The sequence below is a fragment of the Bradysia coprophila genome (genome assembly GCF_014529535.1).
Source record: "Bradysia coprophila strain Holo2 chromosome IV unlocalized genomic scaffold, BU_Bcop_v1 contig_84, whole genome shotgun sequence".
NCBI lineage: Eukaryota > Metazoa > Arthropoda > Insecta > Diptera > Sciaridae > Bradysia > Bradysia coprophila.
Window position 1 is genome coordinate 3,811,586 of NW_023503376.1, and position 20,038 is coordinate 3,831,623.

The window sequence follows — 20,038 nt, forward strand, 5'->3', positions numbered from 1 at the left end:
TTTATGGACAAGTGACAGTTCTCGTTTGACGTTTAAATTTTTGACATTTTCTGTCAGTTGTTCATAATATACTGTTCCGTGAACAGCGTGAATCCGACGAAATAGATTTCAGATTGTGCGTGTGTTCTGTCACGAATATTCCATACGTAAATTGACGATGGGAAAAAAGAAATTGGGTAAGATTGTTGCCCTCGCTTTGTTACAATTTATTCGATTTACAGCGAGACTCGTCATATCTTGAACATTTGATAAACAAACTGATTTCGATGTTAGGACTTGTTTACATTCTGAAGTTGAGGTTATGGCTGCCACGGATTTGTTAACTTTTTTTCGATATTTTTCCCGTTGTAATGTTGCTATCCAGTCGATACCACCAGTGTGTTCATAAGTCAATATGGTCGAAATTAATTTTATCAACACAAAACTGCATGACACTTCTCGTTATCGCTTAATGATTAGGATTAGCTAGAGGTGCTCACAGAACTCGAATCAACCAGCCTCTACAGGACCATACTGGCTCGAAAAAATACTTCGGGCGTTGTATGAGCAAAATTTGTAAAGCGCATTTCATTGCCCTTAATCCATACAACAAATGAAAGCCCTTGGGGAATCGCGAATGACCATAGGACCAGTCCGGCCCTGAGCCTCTTTACCTATGTAGTGTACAAAAATCTAACTTGATCTAACGAGATCGTTCAATTGAGAACCGAAACACTAAATCATTGTCGTTGTAAATCTTTATACTAAATACATACGCACAACAGGCCCATCTGAGGCTTAGGTGCAGGCGTAAAAGCCACCCACTTATTCTATCTTATTCTAAATCTTTACATTCACTCGGTCCCCGCTTTATGCTTTCCTGTCAGTCACGATATCTATTCGAACTCGCTTGGGACAAATCCTTTCAAATCACCGCAAGAACTCAAAATATTTCTATTTTTCAGGAATCGGCTTAAGTCGTGACGAACGAATGCTTATTGTTATCGGTGAAATCATCCAGGAACTACTGGTTGCTCACGAGAAACGCAAAGACGTCGACCTAAATCGTATGAAATCTCGTTTATCGTCCAAATATGGCCTCGAATCGTCACCGCGACTTGTCGACATCATAGCCGCTGTACCACAAGATGCTAAGAAAATTCTATTACCAAAACTCAAGGCGAAACCGATTCGGACGGCGAGTGGGGTGAGATTAGCATTGACCGATAAGAAACGAAATGGATCTCGAGACGTTTTTGCTTTCGTTATTTTAGATAGCAGTTGTTGCCCTGATGTGTAAACCGCATCGTTGCCCGCACATCAGCATGACCGGAAATATTTGTGTTTATTGCCCGGGTGGTCCAGACAGTGATTTCGAATATTCCACACAAAGCTACACCGGCTACGAACCGACAAGCATGAGAGCCATTAGGGCACGGTACAATCCATTTTTACAAACAAGACATCGTGTGGAACAGCTAAAGCAACTGGGACACTCTGTGGATAAGGTCGAATTCATTGTCATGGGCGGAACCTTCATGTCATTGCCGGAGGACTATCGAGATTATTTCATTAGGAATATGCACGATGCACTGTCTGGCCACCAGAGTTCAAGTGTTGCTGAAGCAGTCAAATACTCGGAAAAATCTCGAACAAAATGCATCGGAATCACGATTGAAACACGACCGGATTACTGCTTGAAACGACACATTTCCGATATGTTGTCGTACGGATGTACTCGATTGGAAGTGGGCGTTCAGTCGGTCTATGAGGATGTGGCACGGGATACGAATCGAGGACATACAGTGCGAGCTGTGTGTGAAAGTTTTCACTTTTCGAAAGATGCCGGATTTAAAATCGTCGCCCACATGATGCCCGATCTGCCGAATGTGGACTTTGAGCGGGATATCGAGCAATTCATTGAATACTTTGAGAATCCGGCCTTCCGTTCAGATGGTCTGAAGATTTATCCAACATTGGTCATCAGAGGAACCGGATTGTACGAACTATGGAAGACTGGCCGATACAAAAGCTATCCACCATCGATGCTAGTCGATCTAGTGGCCCGAATTTTGGCATTGGTGCCGCCGTGGACTCGTGTCTATCGCGTTCAACGAGACATACCAATGCCGCTGGTCAGTTCCGGTGTGGAACACGGAAATCTGCGTGAACTGGCTTTGGCACGCATGAAAGACTTGGGAACAGAATGCCGTGACGTTCGAACGCGTGAGGTGGGCATACAGGAAATACACAACAAGGTTCGACCGTACGAAATTGAACTGATCCGTCGTGATTATGTGGCCAATGGTGGCTGGGAAACGTTCCTTTCGTATGAGGATCCGGAGCAGGACATTTTGGTCGGTTTGTTGAGATTGCGGAAATGTTCGTCGGAAACGTTTCGGCCGGAGTTGAAGGGCGCATGTTCTATCGTACGAGAATTACATGTTTATGGATCGGTGGTGCCAGTCAATGCACGAGATCCGACTAAGTTTCAGCATCAGGTAAATTGACGAGTTTTGTCTTGTTGCACCTTATGTGATTCTAATCCTTACCTTCATACAATCAGGGCTTCGGCATGTTGTTAATGGAAGAAGCGGAACGGATATCGCGTGAAGAGCACGGCAGCACAAAATTGGCTGTAATCTCAGGTGTGGGAACACGAAATTATTACGCCAAAATGGGATACACATTGGACGGACCATACATGTCTAAGATGCTGGCGTAGCGATAGGGAATACAAACTGAAACACGGCAACCGCATATGTCCATTTGCTTGATATATATTTCATTCATCATCGGTGATGTCCAGTCATTCATTCAATATACAAATTCTACTTAAAAATTACTGAATTTTGGTTAACTTACACACATCGTGCTATGCTATTGGATCTGCCGATCCGAATATTGTAAACACTATCCAACCGACCGTATTTATCCCAGCTGCCGTGCTGAACACAGCCGGCCAACTTTGTGTCAGTTCTAAAATGTGTCCGGCCAAGTACACGCCTAGAAAGCCTGGAATGGCTCCGACGGTGTTCATCAAACCGAAAACACTGCCGGAATACGGTGGAGCCAGATCTTGTGGATTGACGATGACGGCATTGTTGTGGAAACCGGTACCGCCTTGTGAAGGTGAAACGGAAATTTCGGTCGAAATGTCTATACAACACGCAAGTCACAAGTCTTACCGATAATCACTGTCATACAGAACAGAGCCGTGGAGAAGTTGTCCGTGTGACACATACAGAACAGTGCCAAATTTTGTCCTAAGAAACAGCAGCTTTGTATCACTTTTCTCACATTCGTCAGTGACCATTCTCGGGCCACCAACCGATCGGTCACAAATTTGGCGAACAACGTACATGGAGGTAGTGCCAGCCAAGGGACCATATTTACAACCCAACCCTGTGATCGGAATTGAGGATTTAGCTCAGTGATTCAGTCGAAATGACATTCTCTCTCTCTCTCTCTCTCTCTTTCTCTCTCTCTCTCTCTTTCTTTCTCTCTCTCTCTCTCTCTCTCTCTCTCTCTCTCTCTCTCTCTCTCTCTCTCTCTCTCTCTCTCTCTCTCTCTCTCTCTCTCTCTCTCTCTCTCTCTCTCTCTCTCTCTCTCTCTCTCTCTCTCTCTCTCTCTCTCTCTTACCTTAGCCTGAGGAAATTCATCAGCAAAGTATGTTGGCAACCACGACAGCAGTACAAAAAAGCAATTGTTTTGACATGCATGTGCCAACACACAGGCCCAAAATGAGGCCGATCCGAACAACTTCAACCATGGTACGGTATCTTCCGTACGATTATGTTGCGAGCACAGTCGATTCGGTACGGCAACATTGATGATACGATAACGATCGGAAGACATGGTGTAATAGCGCATCACCAGCGCCCATGCTATTCCCAGAAAGCCTAAACGGGATCAAAAGGTCAACGAGCTGCTCGACGTGAATGTGACACCCTTACCAATTATCCGAAACACTGACGGCCATCCGAAATAATCTAAAATAAACGAGCCAAGTATGCCCGTCAATAATGTGCCGAGGGCTGAGCCGCTGGTCAGCATACTGAAAAAGCTAGTCCGTTCATTTGAGTTCAAATTCTGTGAGTGAATGGGGGAGAGGCAATTGGTTAGTAACTCATTTCAGGCAATGAAGGTGGAAGTTCAGACCTGACTAGTCAATGATATCATACTAGGAAAGTGGACCCCTTGTAGGGCTCCATTAATAATTCTAACGGTTACAATAAATGGTATCGAGTAGGTCCACGATTTGGGAGCGGCGAGTAGAATGTTCGGCATCCAGAAGGTGATCAAAGACCTGGAAATAAATTTTCGTTTTTAGAGAGGTTTCGTAGCCACCGGGACATTTAAATCTAAATTTGAGACCTACAACGACCATTCAACCATTAAACAAACTCAATTTTGACACTAAAAATTCTTGTCGCTTACCATCCGATGGCTGCCAGAAAAATGACTCTTTGCCCTCCAATTTTATCGCTGAAATAACCACCCAGAACCTACAGGCCGAACGACAAAACAAACTTTGATTTAGAAATTTCACTTTACGCGATGCCAGTCAATGTTATACTTGGGTCAACGTGTAGCCCCAGAAAAAGGAGCTCAGAATCGTCCCCGAATCCGTCTTGGTCCATTTCAATTCAGCTGCCACTGATGGAACCTATGCCGAACGAAACGTTGTCAGTTTATCGTTATAATGTCAATTCATAGATAGGGAAAGTAAAACACGCACCAGCAACGGCATTGTCGTACGAGTGGAGTACAACATACACGTACCCAACATAAGGGTGACGAACCACAGACGCTTTTCATTTCTATGGAAAATGGAAAAGAACATTTTCTTCGTGTTAATTGGGCGGTGCGACAGATGGGCAATGCTGTTGTTACCTTGTCCAAACATTTTGATTATCGCTAAATTCCCGCAACAGGGAATATTTGAGCTTGTCATCCATATGTGTCGTGGTAAATCTACCAAAAGTGATGATTTCGCTGCGCCTTACCAATCATTTTTTCTTGCTCGTATTACCACAATACAGTTCGCAAGCTCTGAAACACACTTGAATCAACAACACGAACCGTTTGATAATTTTATGAATGAAATTGGACTAATTAAATGTGCCAACACAAACTCTCTTTTCTTTGCTTCGTATTTTTCAAATGAAGTTTCGCACTTGTTTTGACATTTATGAAAATGTTTAGCTCGTCCAAGTGAGCAGAAGACGTGCGTCAAGGCGCATTAAAAAAAAAGATGATGCGACGATGCTATAAAATGTTTCGATGTGTCTTTTGCTGTGTAATACGAAATACGAAATGTTTTCAATTCGCAGTCGTCGATTCAGTTGATTCAGTTTTTTGGAGGCAAAAGGGTGGTCTATCAAAGGATAAGAAGAGGAGCTAAATTGGTAAGTACTGTGTGACGTTTCTTCGTTAATTATTTAGCACGAAATTACATATTTTGTTAGTTGCGGTCAAAGGTTTTACCGATTGGTGTAACGATTCAGTCACTTTTATGGACTGAAGTTCTGTGACACCAAAAAACATCAAAAATTTTCTCGTTGAAAATCTCTGCTGTTTTCGTGATTTTCACTGTAAACTGTCGACTTCGTTGTAATTTCGTCCACAGAGTATTTAGGGGTATTATGGCCATGTTAATAGTATATTAGTTCACTAGATTAACGAATCTGCGGTAGTAGCGATTGCCTGGGTCAGAAAGTTAAATTCTTTTTTTTGCTCCTAAAAAATGCAATAAATCAAAACCGCCCGGGTCAGAGATTAAAAATCTTCCAATCGCCAAGGTCAGAAGATTCTCTGGATGCGCCCCTGTAGATTAATCTGGCTCTTTGGGGAATTCTTATCTGAATTGGATTTCACTCGTAACACTCAGAATTTGAATGGATTTTATATATTAAGATTTTCAATCGTCGGAGGTATTCAGACATACGTCTTTAACTGGTAAGGTTCCATTCATTGTAAAGACATGCGGGATATGTGCCACTTTAACGTTTAAGCCTTCTGTCGCACATCTGTACCCAAAAATTTGTATTTTTTGACTCTGTGAACTGTGTCAACGACTAGCTAAACAAGGTTGGTTTCATTTGGACACTTAATAAACTCACAGAGAGGTGCGGGAAAACAGGAAAATTTGCAGTTCAAAGATGTTGAAACTCCAGATTGGTGATCAGAATCACATCAACAACTATTTACAACAATTATTACCTCTAGAGATGCCAATGCTTTGCTGACTCCTGGTGCAATAGCTACTAATCCGCGAATATTAATAATTATACTTTGGTGTTTCAACTACTTTGAACTGCTTATTTTCCTACTTTTTCTGCTTTCCAGCACCTCCTTGCTACATCGACGGAGCGATGCCCATTTTAAGTGTTCACTGAATGTGTCTTTAGAAAGGATGGATTGGTATCACTAAAGTGGGAGTTAGTGGAATAGGAACTTTGGCTTCTTATGAAGTTTTTTTTTAAATATTAAACCAGAATGCCATCAAGTCTGGGTGACTTTTTGTCTTTAACTTCTATACAGGTCGAGTGAAAGGCAGGAACTGCTATACAATGAGATTTAGTATCAGCTACTATAACTAAAAAAGCTGTATACATAGTTGGACAAATAATCTAATTTTATAAGTTTTTCAATTACAGTCGATACAGGGATTCATAGAAAATCCTTTGACAGTCAAAAGAAAATCCTTAGAAAATTACAAAAATTATTTCATCAGAAAATACTCAAAATAAAAAGATCTTCAAAAAATCCTACAAAATACCTCAGAAAATTAAAGAACATCCTTGAAAATCGAAGAAAGTTCTTAAAGCTTAAATAAAAAAATCCTTAAAAATCGATGGAAATCGTTGGAAATCCAGTAAAGAAAATCATAAGAAAATAATTCAAAATCGTTGAAAATCTTCACACAATTTTCTTTTTTAAAACACTTTCTCAGCGAAATTTACAAATATCTGCCCCTCGCAGCCCCAAGAGTAATTATACCGAAAATTATCAAAAAAAAAATCGATAATCGATAATTATTGATATTTTGATAATTATCAAGATATCGATAATTCGATATGTCGATATTTCGGTCCGAAAATCCGATATTTATCGATATATTTCGATATATCGGTATATTATCATGAAATTTCAGATAAATATCAAAATATCGATATTTTGATAATTATCGAAGGATACTAATAAACGACCGATAAATTAATTCAAAACTACCGATAGAAAATAATAAATGACCGATAAATACGGTACCGATAGGAAATAATAAATGATCGATAGGAAATCCACAAGTACCGATAAAAATATTCAAAACTACCGATAACTTTTTACCGATAAAAAGTGATAAAATACCGATAAATTAATAATTTTACGACTATTGATCCGGCCAATTCCATTTTCTATCGGTAGTTTATTACTTTCTATCGGTAGTTTATTAATTTCTATCGGTAGTTCATTATTTTCTATTGGTAGTTCATTATTATCTATCGGTAGTTCATTATTTTCTATCTTATCGCTTTTCATTGAATATCACGAGAACCCGTAAAGATAAAAAATTAGTTTCTTCGGGAAAAATGTAGTTTAAAATTCTGAACAACATTGCTGAATACAAAAAGTTTGTGGAAAATACAGGATGGGCCGAAAAAATTATCGAAGTCGAAATTTTTAAGGTATTGAAGAAAATGCGTGATTTTGGACCATTTTCTTTTCTTTTAAGTGTTTTACGAACATATATTAAGTGAGATATGTGAATCTCTAAATTCTGAACACGAATCAAGAAATTGGAATGTACATGGTGGTCCGAAAAAGTTTATCTTGGTCGAATAATCTTATTTTTCCATAAAATCTTCGATTTCGTGTTTTTCTTTCTCGCTTTTTTTAACTTTTTTTCTTTTTATTTGGTGGATATTTAGTAAATGGTGTCTTTCTGACCTTTTCTCTTATTCTACGTAACCTATACCCTAAGTAATATTGAGGAATCAGATCCTTGGGCTGAAAAGTTCCCAGTTTAGCTACCAAAAAGGGCTACAATGGCTTGCAATGGACGAAAAACGCTTGTGACAGGGCCTAATATTTGTCAAAAGTTTCACAAATTCCATTCGAATCGATGTTGGGTACCATAAATTTATGGTCCAACGTATACTAATACGTTATTGCCTTAAAGTACCGATAGAAAATTATGAACTACCGATACAAAATGATGAACTACCGATAAAAAATAAGTAATGATCGATAGAAAGTATTAAACTACCGATAGAAAATAATGAATTACCGATGGAAAGTAATAAACTACCGATAGAAAATGATAAATGATCGATAAAACGACCAGTTTATCGGTACTTTAGTACTTTTTATCGGTAAAAAGTTATCGGTAGTTTTGAATATTTTTATCGGTACTCGGGAATTTCGCTATCGGTACTTTGTTATTTTTTATCGGTACTGTGTATATCGGTCATTTATTATTTTTTATCGGTAGTTTTGAATTAATTTATCGGTCAAATATAATATCCCATTATCGAATTCCGATATTTTGATAATTATCAAATTATCGATAACGATATGATTAATCGATTATCGATAATTTCTTTCGATTGATATTATCGATAATTTTCAACGTCTCCCATCCCTAGTGGTCCCAGCATGAAATACGAAATGTTTATTGGTACGTGTGTTTGCCCTCTTAATTAAGAGGGCAAATTGAACTAGCAAATAGGGATGGGAGACCTTTTATATTATCGATAATATCAATCAAAACAATTTATCGATAATTGATATATCATATCGTTATCGATAATTTGATAATTATCGATAATTATCGAATTATCGATAATTTGATAATTATCGAATTATCAATAATTATCAATGTATCGATAATTATCAAAATATCGATATTTCGATAATTATCAAATTTTGATATTTCTGAAAATAATTGATACTCATAAAGTTATGTTACTGTGAAGAAATTGAAAACTGTTCTCAGCAACTTTTCGAGATCTCTTTCCAATTTATCATCATCCTAATGGAAAGATGGAAGAGTTACAGCTGAAAACTGCATGCATTTGTATTGATTTATCTAAATATTCATATTAGAGTAGCTATCAAAATATCGATTTTTCGATAATTATCAAAATATCGATATTTTGATAATTATCGAGATATCGATATTTTGATAATTATCGAAATATCAATTATTATCGATTATCGATATTATTTTTGATAATTTTCGATAAAAAAATTTATCGATAATCGATTATCGATAATCGATAATTATCGATTATCAATATCAATATCGCCCATCCCTACTAGCAAAAGCGAAATAGCGTCAACGTATACATGTATTGGTGTAAAATTGTACCAAATGGGTATATTATACAAACTAATGTTGGGACCACATTTCGTCGTACAAATTTCCCCTCTAGGTATAATTACTCTAAGTCGCAGCCTATATTAAATCCCATTGTACTGTCTGCCTTTGAGAAATTTTTACTTGATTTTCTCAAATTTTCCCGAATTTTTTGAACTTTTGATGAATTTTCTTAACAGCGAGGAAATTCGAGAGAAAATTTAAATTTACTCGATTTTTCTAAATTTTCTCTATTTTTTATGAATTTTTTTAAATTAGAGAAAATGAAGGAAATTAAATTTTTTTTCTTTATTTTGTTGTTTTCTCGAATAAAAGTTCAAAGACAAGCGGTTTACAGCCCTTTCATGATAATTCCTAAATTGTATGAGCCGAACGTCTCGCTAAAAAATCTCACTCTCCTTATCGGGTCGTCGAACATGCTCCAGATGAATCTATTTGATCCATTGGATCAATTGGTAAAGCTGATAGATAGATCCGAGCTTAAAAAGATTTATTTATAATTGGTTTTTACAATATCTTAAAGAACTTAAAGCAACATTTTATTCGGGTGTGTTGACCCACCTCTTGTGTTTGTGATCGTACATATGCATCGTTAACAGCAGTCTGTCCGAAAATTGCATTCCACACAATTTACACGATGGCAAAATATTATCTTTTTTATGCTGTCGCCGATGGGCTGCTAGACTGGAACTGGCAACAAAGGCAGCCGGACAGATGTCGCATTTGAATGGCTTCTCTCCACTGAAGAGAACAAAAATAAATAAATTTCGGAAAGTAAGATCAATGTGCCTTACTTTGACCGAAGCAGATGCTCTGGCGTCATAGACCGTACATAGTTCGTTATACCTCACGATCCAAGGAATTGATTTTACTCCCAAGAACAGTGACGTATAACGAACTCTCCACGATCTACGACGCCAAAGCATCTTCACCGGTCAAAGTTAGGTCCGCTGGCGGTAATGCAATTATCTCAACTAAACGTACGTGTGTATTCCAACATGGCTTTTGAGCTCGTTTTTCGTGTAAAAATGTTTCGCGCAATACGGACACGGAATCGTCGGTTCCAGATGTCTTTTGCGGTGCGCTTTCAACGAATCGATTTGTCGGTACGATTTGCCACACTCGCATTTAAAGTTTTTCTCGCCCGAATGGACGCTAAGGTGCCGTTTCAACGAAAGTGCTTGGGTGAAGGTCAGTGCACAGTGCGGGCATGTGTGTTCTCTAGAACGGTTTCGGATTAACAACAATTCGACGAAAGTGTCCTGTGCGTGGCCTACCGTTTCGAAAAATGCTTATTCCTAAAGTGATTGATGATCACAGTTCTGCTGGGTGCTCGATGGCCACAAATATCACAGTCATAAAAAATGTTCGGGTCGTGGACCTCCAAGTGATATGGGAGAAATGACACAAGCATACCGCAAACTGGACACACTTGTTTCCGCTTCTCCTTCAATTGGGTCTTGTCGCGTGCCTTCTTCTCCTTAATTTTCACCTTTTTCGATTCCTTCTTTGGTTCCGGATCTGGTCGCGTCCTTGGCCTGCCTCTCGGTCGCTTGATCGCTGGTTTAATCGACTCTAACAATTCCAATGGTTGGGGTTTTAATCGGTCCGATATTTCATGGGATGGTTCATCTGATGGAACAGGAGCACTTGGATCCTGGAATGTGCGTGAAAAGAATTTTTAGTTTTGCGACTGATCAATCGACGGTGAAAATGTCAATTACATTGAAGATATCTTCACCACTTGAACTAACATTATCATCAAGTGGTGTCACCTCCAGTTTGATAGAAAATTTTCGCTCCTCCTCATGAGCGAAACGAATTTTCTGAAGATAATCCGTTGCTGTATGGCATTGTCTCCTGAATTTATTGCTGGTCACCAATTGATCGTAGCAGTTATTGCATATACATTCGGGCAAACCATCTCCGTAGTGTACCTGCAACGACCGTTTCCACTTCTCAACATATTCAATCTTAAACATTTCGCAGTTCAATTATACCGTCAAGGCCAGGTTTATTTGCAGCATAGCGACCGTATCCATCGTATCCATCAAGGTACTTCCTTGGTCTGGATCATATTTTTCATCATTTTCGTCAAAAATTGACTTCAAATAATGACTCCGCTTGTAGCAAAAGCGGCAAATTTTGTCAAAATCTTCGAATTCGATAGCAAGTTCTTCACTGTCCGTAGTCATTCTGTATCGCTGTTGTGTGTGCTCTTGAAGTGATGTGGTTTCTCAGATAAATAAATTCCCCATCAACGTTCGTTAAAGGACATTTTACCAATAAAAACAAATTCCGTGTTTGAAAAACACTTTGACAATTCAGGTCGTTTTCTTCATTCCGCCGAAACGTATTTGTTCGGCCATTTTCACCCATACAACCTGTGGTGGATGAAGATATGGCAGATTCTGAGTCTGTGATTTTTAACACTTTTTTAACTCAGTCCTCTGCTCAGACGCAGTGCCGGACTGGCCCTATGAGAATTCGGGGCGATCCCGAAGGGCTTTTTGCCTGACTCGGGCCATGTCCCGAATGGGCGTTTTCAGAATTTTTACATCAAGAATGAAGAAGCGACATCTTGAAAAATTATTATTTAGAAATAAGTTTGTAACATTTCATTTGAAAAACTATTTGCGCTCGGGTGATTACCCGACTAGTCCTAACATCGAAGAAATTGAAACATTCTGGTTGAAATACTATTTGCACGTGATTACCCGACTGGTTGGTGACTGGATCTAACAGTAAAAAGTTTGAAACGTTCCGTTTGGAAAACTATTTGCGCTAGGATGATTATTTAACTGGACCTAAAATTGAAAAGTTTGAAACATGTCGTTTGAAAAACTGGACTAGATTGAAAAGTGTGAAGAGGGATTCTTTTGAAAAACAGCCTACCGAAATCGGACGCATTTTCCAGTGGACTTTTTTATATGTGCCTAGAAAGGACTTCGACCCTAGAACCCAAAACCACTTTCAAAAAAAATTCTTCGAAGCTTTTGTGACTGGTGAAAGGTGATCAAAAACCGAAAATTTACACTTTTCTTACCAAAATTTCTCCAGGTACACGAGCCGTGCAGGGTCGTGTGGGGTGTCATTAGAAAGGTAATCACATGTACTATTGAGCCGAATAGCAACTCATTAAAATTAATCCACACTGAAATATGTGCAGTTGAAGTTTTCATCCGAAGACTCACACTGTTCTTACCAATATTTCTCTAGTTACACGAGCCGTACATGGTGGTGTGGGGTATCATTTGAAAGGTAATTTGAAAGGTGCTTTTGGGCCAAATAGGGTCTTATGGGGTTTGGATGCATATGCGATGAAATATGAAAAGTTGAAATGTTTAAGTGCCCATATTTCATCGCATATGCATCCAAACCCCATAAGACCCTATTTGGCCCAAAAGCACATAAAATTACCTTTCAAATGATACCCCACACCACCATGTACGGCTCGTGTAACTGGAGAAATATTGGTAAGAAAAGTGCAAGTTTTCTGTTGAAAACTTCAACTGCACATATTTCAGTGTGGATTAATTTTAAAACCAACGAGTCTCTATTCGGCTCAATAGTACATGTGATTACCTTTCTAATGACACCACACACGACCCTGCACGGCTCGTGTACCTGAAGAAGTTTTGGTAAGAAAAGTGTAAATTTTCGGTTTTTGATCACCTTTCACCAGCCACAAAAGCTTCGAAGAATTTTTTTTGAAAGTGGTTTTGGGTTCTAGGATCAAAGTCCTTTCTAGATACCTATAAAAAGTTCCACTAGAAAACACGCCCGATTTCGGTAGGCTGTTTTTCAAAAGAATCCCTCGAAAAATTTCGTTTAAAATTGATTGCGCTCGAGTGAATACCCCAATAGCCGTATTCAAAATTTGAAAATGTTTTGTTTAATAAACCATTTGCGTTCGGGTGATAACCCGACAAGCGCGCCCTTAACATTGCGAAATTTGAAACGCCTCGTTTGTAAAACTATTACCCAATAGTCGTGAAATCCGTTAATTTCGGCGCAATAGTGGAAGTTGGATTACTTATGTTTCGAAAAATGTGAGAGCGCTGTTTCAAAATGTACATTGTAGTTTTAAATTAAATATTTATTTGCGTTATCATACCAACTCCAATGAAGCTCACAATGTTTCGTTGAACCTAAATAAATTTGTTTTGATATGTTAACGAGGAAAAGCCAAGGCCGTAAACTTTGGGGAGGTCACGCAGATACAGATACGCGGGTGACACTCACAAAATTTGACATTTCTATACATTTTCATAAAATATGGATTCTGAAATTTGACGATTTCATAGTAGCTGAATTGTGTTTTATCTGTTCCCGCGTATCTAATAAAATGGCGGTCTGCGTGACCTCCCCAAAGTTTACAGCCTTGAGAAAAGCTACTTTTTCACTATATTTCAATTTTAATCTCATTTACCGGCAAACACACAAACAAAAAGTTTTTAACACAGCTCTACGCTTTTTTTTGGCTAAGCCCTCTACCGAAATACATCTCTCAGGACTTGGTCTCAACTTAGCTAAAGTCACTCAAAAACATAATTTTTAGACCCGTACGAAGTACTGGGGTCTTATAGGTTTACGCATACGTTTGTAACACGTCGAATTGGACTCCCTGAGTAAGGGGAAACCTATTGTGGTTGTCTAGAGATGCCAAATCCGCGAAAAAAAAATGTCCGTCTGTCCGTCTGTCTGTCTGCACGATAACTTGAGTAAAACGCATCCGATTTTGAAAATTCTTTTTTTTCCCGTTTGGTAATGTCAAAAGACAGGCTAAGTTCGAAGATGAGTGATTTTGGATCGACCCCTCCCGAGCTGTGGCCCAATAAGTGCTTTACGGTTTTTCGAAGATATCTCCGGACATTTAAACGTTAAACTTCTAAGTGATACGTCAAATAAAAGGTATTTACAATACCGATCGACAAAAAAAAAGTTTATGGAAATCGGATGACCGAGTCGTGAGTTAGACCCCTTGGTGTGAAACAGGCACAGGGCGGCAAGCAGTTTTTGCTTGTAGGTCGGCCAAATTTGAACATATTTCGTTCGTTTTAGCTTTATTAGATAGGTATTGACCGTACCAATCAGGGAAAAAAAAGTTTATGAAATTATGTTCTCCGGAGCGTGAGCTAGGTCTCTTGGAGTGAGCTCTTATCTGGCTACTCGGAAGTACAGTGAACGTGGTGTATTTTGACAATATCTCGAGTAAATTTTGACCGAATTTCATGAATTTTTTTTTGTTTGAAAGGTATTAACGAATGTAAAGCGTCGGTACTATTTTCGGTTTCCTAACAAAATGGCTGCCGGCGGCCATATTGGATTTTATTAAAAGTGATATAAAGTGGGAAAAATGATGCTTAGAGAGTTTCTGTTAACATGGAAATAATGTGTTAAGTGTGAGGGGTTTCAGTGATTCCATATATGGACATCTATATATACCTATATACAGCTATATTGAGCTATATACAGGCATATAGAGCTATATAATAGCATATATTTATCTGTGAAATGTTTATTTATAGTGAAATATAGGTAAATATAGCGGTATATAGCTGTTTAAATAGGAATTTATGAAATTTGTCTTCGTACGGGGCTGTCTATATTGCTTTCGGCAATTTAGTTGTATATGATAACAAGGCAAAGAGTGGATAATGTAAGTGATTTTAAAGGGAGAATAGTTTTTCAGCAGAGAAGAAAATGAAGTAAGAGAAATGAAGAGTTTCACATTAAAGGCTTTTGATACGAATAGGTGTTTCGTACGGGTCGGCGTTAGCTATGTTTTTGTTAGTTTTTTCAACAATTTAGAGATTCAGTATTTTTTCCACATTTTTCGACATTTGAAAATTATAATTTTAGGAAATCACACATTAAATAAATTGGAGTTCTAAATCACTATATTGGAAGTTTTTGTCGTCAGCTGAGTCATACCACAAAAACGTTTCGTAATAAAGAAAATCACAGCCGAAACTAAAAAAATTTAAGTGTTAGTTTTCGGAAATCACACCGACAAATTAGGAATTTGAAAAGCCGAAGTAGGGAAAATCGAAAATTGCAGTCTGTGAATCACATTTTTTTCAAATTTTCTTATTTGAATGAGTGATTGAAATTTGAAATTTTGAAATTTTATTATTTTGCTTGTGATTTCCTGTGTCTTTTCGTAGTTTATTTAAATTTTTGGTCGTTTTTAAATTGTTTATTTTCGAGGCTTTATTTGCTGGATTTTGTTTTTCTGGTAACTAAGATACTGAGGATACAGCACAATTTTAATATACTAGTTTACAGTCTGTTTTCAAACAATTTTGGAATTGTCAAGCAAGTACCTAACATTGAACAGGTCATAAAAGGGAATATGTTGCCCTGGTGCAAGGTTGCAGTATGAAAATATTGAAACACATTGTACTTAATTTATTGTAGTCGTAAATGTCGTAGGCGAAAGATATGTATCAACTAATTCTACAGATGAATAATCTGCTATTCGACAACAATTGTTTCTTGTATTTTGTTGTTACTTTTAATTCAGTATTATATTAGTGTGGTTTTTCGGGGTTTTCATCGCTGGTTTCAACAGTCTTAACTGTGGATTTCTTACATTACAGACCGGGAAGCAGAGACATAAAGCAACTGGGAATCCCGGTCTATAATGTAAGAATTCGACAGTTAAAGCTGTTGAAACTGGCAATGAAAACCCAAAAAAAAAAAAACTTTAATATTTATGTTGTTAATGCAACATGTTGATGACAAAAAATATTTTCCAATAAAAAAATAAAAAAAATGATTTGGAATCAAAAAGTAAGACCCCAAAAATAGGAATATAATGGCAATACCAACACCTCAGTATCAGAAAACTAATTAATTAATTTTTTTAAGTTTTATTTACAAACTATAGGTAACATTACAAAATAAAATCATCTGTCAAAAAAAATGAAGATAAAAAGAGTCGATTTTTAAATTGGCCATGGACCATCAGGTCGTTTCAGATTGCTTTGCGACCTTGAGTACTTGAGCTTTCAATGTAATTAGAAGTTAACTTCTAATTTCTATTGACCAAAAATAAGAAAATCGATCCTTCTTTCATATCTGTACAACAACACCTCCAGGCATTACGGTTCGTAGATTGAATTAACATTTGAATTAAGCATTGGCGATAATGTGAAATTATTTGCATGAACGGCAAAATCAGTATTTCAATGTCGAATTTCCTCGTAATTACTTAATTTTTAAATGAAATCGAACTAAAAAAATATTTCCTAGAGCTTATAAAACTCTAGAGTCCCATGGGCCATAAGAAATGGTCCCCCGAAAATTTGGGCTCTTTGAACTTTTCCCCGAAGGGCTTTTCGGAGCCAGTTCGGCACTGCGTCAGACGGAATTGACATAGATTTCCAATTTCCTCCACAGTAATCATGACCGATGATCTGAATTCTTCCGCAACTGTAACTCTCATCAGAAGCAATTTGCGCGAACACCGAAAGATCGAACGATTACATGGTCGAAACGAGTCTTCAGATGCCTACCGTGTCGGAGTGGTGGCCATCAAAGACATAATATCAGATCTAGATAGCATCACCGAAAAAGATGTAACTGGTCTGGCGTCACGCATCAAACGGAAGAAGGGCGCAACGGAGGAAGATCTGAACCGGTTGAGTCATGCCTTTTTGCTGAACATTGAAAATATCGTTACATTTTCGAAGATCACCGGGGCGTTGAATGTAATCGTTAAGGAGTTGACAGGTGGACTACTAATGACTGGCCGTTTTGAATTTGGATTGTGAAAAATGAATTTATTTTTTGCCACGCAGGAAATGACAGCACGAAACGGATTCTTGCCTGTGAATGTTTATGTAACTTCTCCTTGGGCAACGACATTTGCTGTGAGAAATTAACATCGGCTGCCAGCAGTTACTTGATTATGTTTTTAGAGAGTACACATCAGAGATTAGCGGTAGGTTCGGTAGAGTCTCAGAGTGATAATTTAATGATTGTAATGAATATGCTCCAACATCAGGTTACTGCCGCATGGACAATATCGAATATACTCGTCACCGAGCAGACCAAAACTGTCGACACTCTTCTGTCGCAGGGATTGATGCATAAGCTAATCGGTTTGATAAAATTGAAGTCGTCCAACGACGAATTGGTCGCCGAAGGTCTTAAGTGTATCTTCATCCTACTAAGCATGCATCCGAAATGTTTGAGGTGGGAAAATTTCCGAATTTCCACCGTTTCTCTGTTAACAAACTTCTGTCTTGTGTAGATCGGAAGATCGAGAGACTTTACCATCAACTGTTGTGGATTTGTTTAATGTCAGTCACAAGTACGGCATTCAGGCCTCTTACCATGCCCTTTACACATGCGATTTTGAGATAAGCGAGGCAGATTGCACAAACATTCTGGGAAAGTGTACAACGTTCTTGTGCAATTTTGTCAACAGTTGGTCCACAATGTCATCGGCCGACAATAAACTTTGCGTTGCCTTGGTACTCAGAATCATTGGAAATTTTACTGCGTTGCGGGTAGACGTGATAAATGTAATCATTGGTCAATTTGCAGTAAAGGGAGAAACGTTGCCCAAGATTCTCAGTGACATTCTAAAAATCGATTCCGTTTACAGGAATGACATTTTTTGGATCGGCGGAAATGTTTTTAAGGCCGATGCGAGCTGCAGGGATGATATTGTTAGCATGCTGAATATTTGAAAATAAATTCTTTTTTGAATTTGATTTTGTTTCCCGGTGTTTTTCATCTACTACATTTACCAGCAGACACTAGACAAAACCCTCATCATCTAGCAGTGTTGAGCTGAGTGTATGAAAAAATATGACGGTAGAAACGTCCGAAAACAACGCACTACAAACAAGCACCAGAGCAGAAAATTTAAATTTAAATAATGCGCCTGCTTGACGCAGTATTCAGAACTTCTCACATGAATTAGCTTGGTATATACTTCTGCTGCTTTCCGAAGTTCCATACAAGAGGAACCAATTGACTCCGTTAAAAAAATCTGTTCTGATGCCCTTGGTTCTACTTCAACACCTTAGATTGTAGGTAAATGTGCGTTCCAGTCGAAGTTCCAGTCATTTTGAATTGCCATACCGTACTTCAACAAAATTCACACGAAAACTACTTTTCATCTTTTTATCCCCAGTCATGTAAAATACTATTTAAGTCCTTAGAGTGAGACGGATAGAAATATTCCAAGAGTGGCACATTTCAAACGACTGGGAGACCCAAATTTTCTCCAGCATGCAATGATAGAAGAAAAGGTATATTGTCACCAAGAGTTCTCTTTTCGTTAAAAGCTTTGGTAAGAGTTTCGGAATAACAATCTTGGTGTTTTATTGTCGATTAAGGTTCTCCAGAGAGATGATGACAGATGGCGTTGAACACCGGAAGCAACGCCATCTGTTATCATCTTAGATTACCATACCTCATTTTCTATCGACTGGTAAGTGGTTAAATAATTCCATCACAACTATTACGAAAGTTCGCATACTCACAGTCGGGACACGAACACCGCATTCGCGTATCTGTATAAAACAGTTGAACAAAGTAATACATTGCAATTATAAACATAGCTAACGCCGACCCGTACGAAACACCTATTCGTATCAAGAGCCTTTAATGTGAAACTCTTCATTTCTCTTACTTCATTTTCTCCTCTGCTGAAAAACTATTCTCCCTTTAAAATCACTTACATTATCCACTCTTTGCCTTGTTATCATATACAAATAAATTGCCGGAGGCAATATAGACAGCCCCGTACGAAGACAAATTTCATAAATTCCTATTTAAACAGCTATATACCGCTTTATTTACCTATATTTCACTATAAATAAACATTTCACAGATAAATATGCTATTATATAGCTCTATATGCCTGTATATAGCTCAATATAGCTGTATATGGGTATATATAGATGTCCATATATGGAATGCCTGAAACACCCCACACACATAACAAATTATTTCCATGTTAACAGAAACTCTCTAAGTACCATTTTTCCCAAGATATATCACTTTTATTAAAATCCAATATGGCCACCAGCAGCCATTTTGTTAGGAGACCGGAAATTTGACCGACGCTTTACATTCGTTAATACCTTTCAAACAAAAAAAAATTCATGAAATTCGGTCAAAATTTACTCGAGATATTGACAAAATACTCCACGTTCACTGTACGGCCGAGTAGCCAGATAAGAGCTCACTCCAAGAGACCTAGCTCACGCTCCGGAGAACATAATTTCATAAACTTTTTTTTCCCTGATTGGTACGGTCAATACCTATCTAATAAAGCTAAAACAGACGAAATATGTTCAAATGTGGCCGACCTACAAGCAAAAACTGCTTGCCTGTTCCACACCAAGGGGTCTAACTCACGAGTCGGTCATCCGATTTTTATAAACTTTTTTTTTGTCGATCGGTATTGTAAATACCTTTTATTTGACGTATCACTTACAAGTTTAACGTTTAAATGTCCGGAGATATCTTCGAAAAACCGTAAAGCACTTATTGGGCCACAGCTCGGGAGGGGTCGATCCAAAATCACTCATCTTCGAACTTAGCCTGTCTTTTGACATTACCAAACGGGAAAAAAAAGAATTTTCAAAATCGGATGCGTTTTACTCAAGTTATCGTGCAGACAGACAGACGGACAGACAGACGGACATT

The 20,038-nt window shown here is 38.1% G+C and overlaps 4 protein-coding genes across 4 annotated transcripts; 2 read left to right on the forward strand and 2 right to left on the reverse strand.

The window, feature by feature from the left end:
- Window positions 1–11: 11 nt before the first annotated feature.
- LOC119072919 (elongator complex protein 3) lies at window positions 12–2,821 on the forward strand. The gene is made up of 4 exons (XM_037178238.1): window positions 12–176; window positions 945–1,186; window positions 1,254–2,480; window positions 2,546–2,821. The coding sequence occupies exons 1-4, from the start codon at window positions 158–160 to the stop codon at window positions 2,702–2,704; spliced, it is 1,647 nt and encodes a 548-aa protein (XP_037034133.1). The 5' UTR covers window positions 12–157; the 3' UTR covers window positions 2,705–2,821.
- Window positions 2,735–5,211, reverse strand: LOC119072925 (solute carrier family 17 member 9). Its single transcript, XM_037178244.1, has 9 exons — window positions 4,876–5,211; window positions 4,721–4,802; window positions 4,559–4,648; window positions 4,420–4,487; window positions 4,141–4,288; window positions 3,936–4,071; window positions 3,622–3,881; window positions 3,168–3,384; window positions 2,735–3,102 (listed from the first exon to the last, which is right to left on the reverse strand). The coding sequence occupies exons 1-9, from the start codon at window positions 4,938–4,940 to the stop codon at window positions 2,855–2,857; spliced, it is 1,314 nt and encodes a 437-aa protein (XP_037034139.1). The 5' UTR covers window positions 4,941–5,211; the 3' UTR covers window positions 2,735–2,854.
- A 32-nt stretch (window positions 5,212–5,243) lies between these two features.
- Window positions 5,244–18,090, forward strand: LOC119072929. Its single transcript, XM_037178250.1, has 5 exons — window positions 5,244–5,390; window positions 16,769–17,101; window positions 17,170–17,312; window positions 17,376–17,566; window positions 17,625–18,090. The coding sequence occupies exons 2-5, from the start codon at window positions 16,774–16,776 to the stop codon at window positions 18,064–18,066; spliced, it is 1,104 nt and encodes a 367-aa protein (XP_037034145.1). The 5' UTR covers window positions 5,244–5,390; window positions 16,769–16,773; the 3' UTR covers window positions 18,067–18,090.
- On the reverse strand, window positions 9,834–11,712 carry LOC119072926 (gastrula zinc finger protein XlCGF26.1). Its single transcript, XM_037178245.1, has 5 exons — window positions 11,362–11,712; window positions 11,086–11,298; window positions 10,639–11,018; window positions 10,346–10,582; window positions 9,834–10,102 (listed from the first exon to the last, which is right to left on the reverse strand). Exons 1-5 carry the CDS (start codon window positions 11,554–11,556, stop codon window positions 9,901–9,903), a joined length of 1,227 nt encoding a protein of 408 aa, XP_037034140.1. The 5' UTR covers window positions 11,557–11,712; the 3' UTR covers window positions 9,834–9,900.
- Window positions 18,091–20,038: the final 1,948 nt, after the last annotated feature.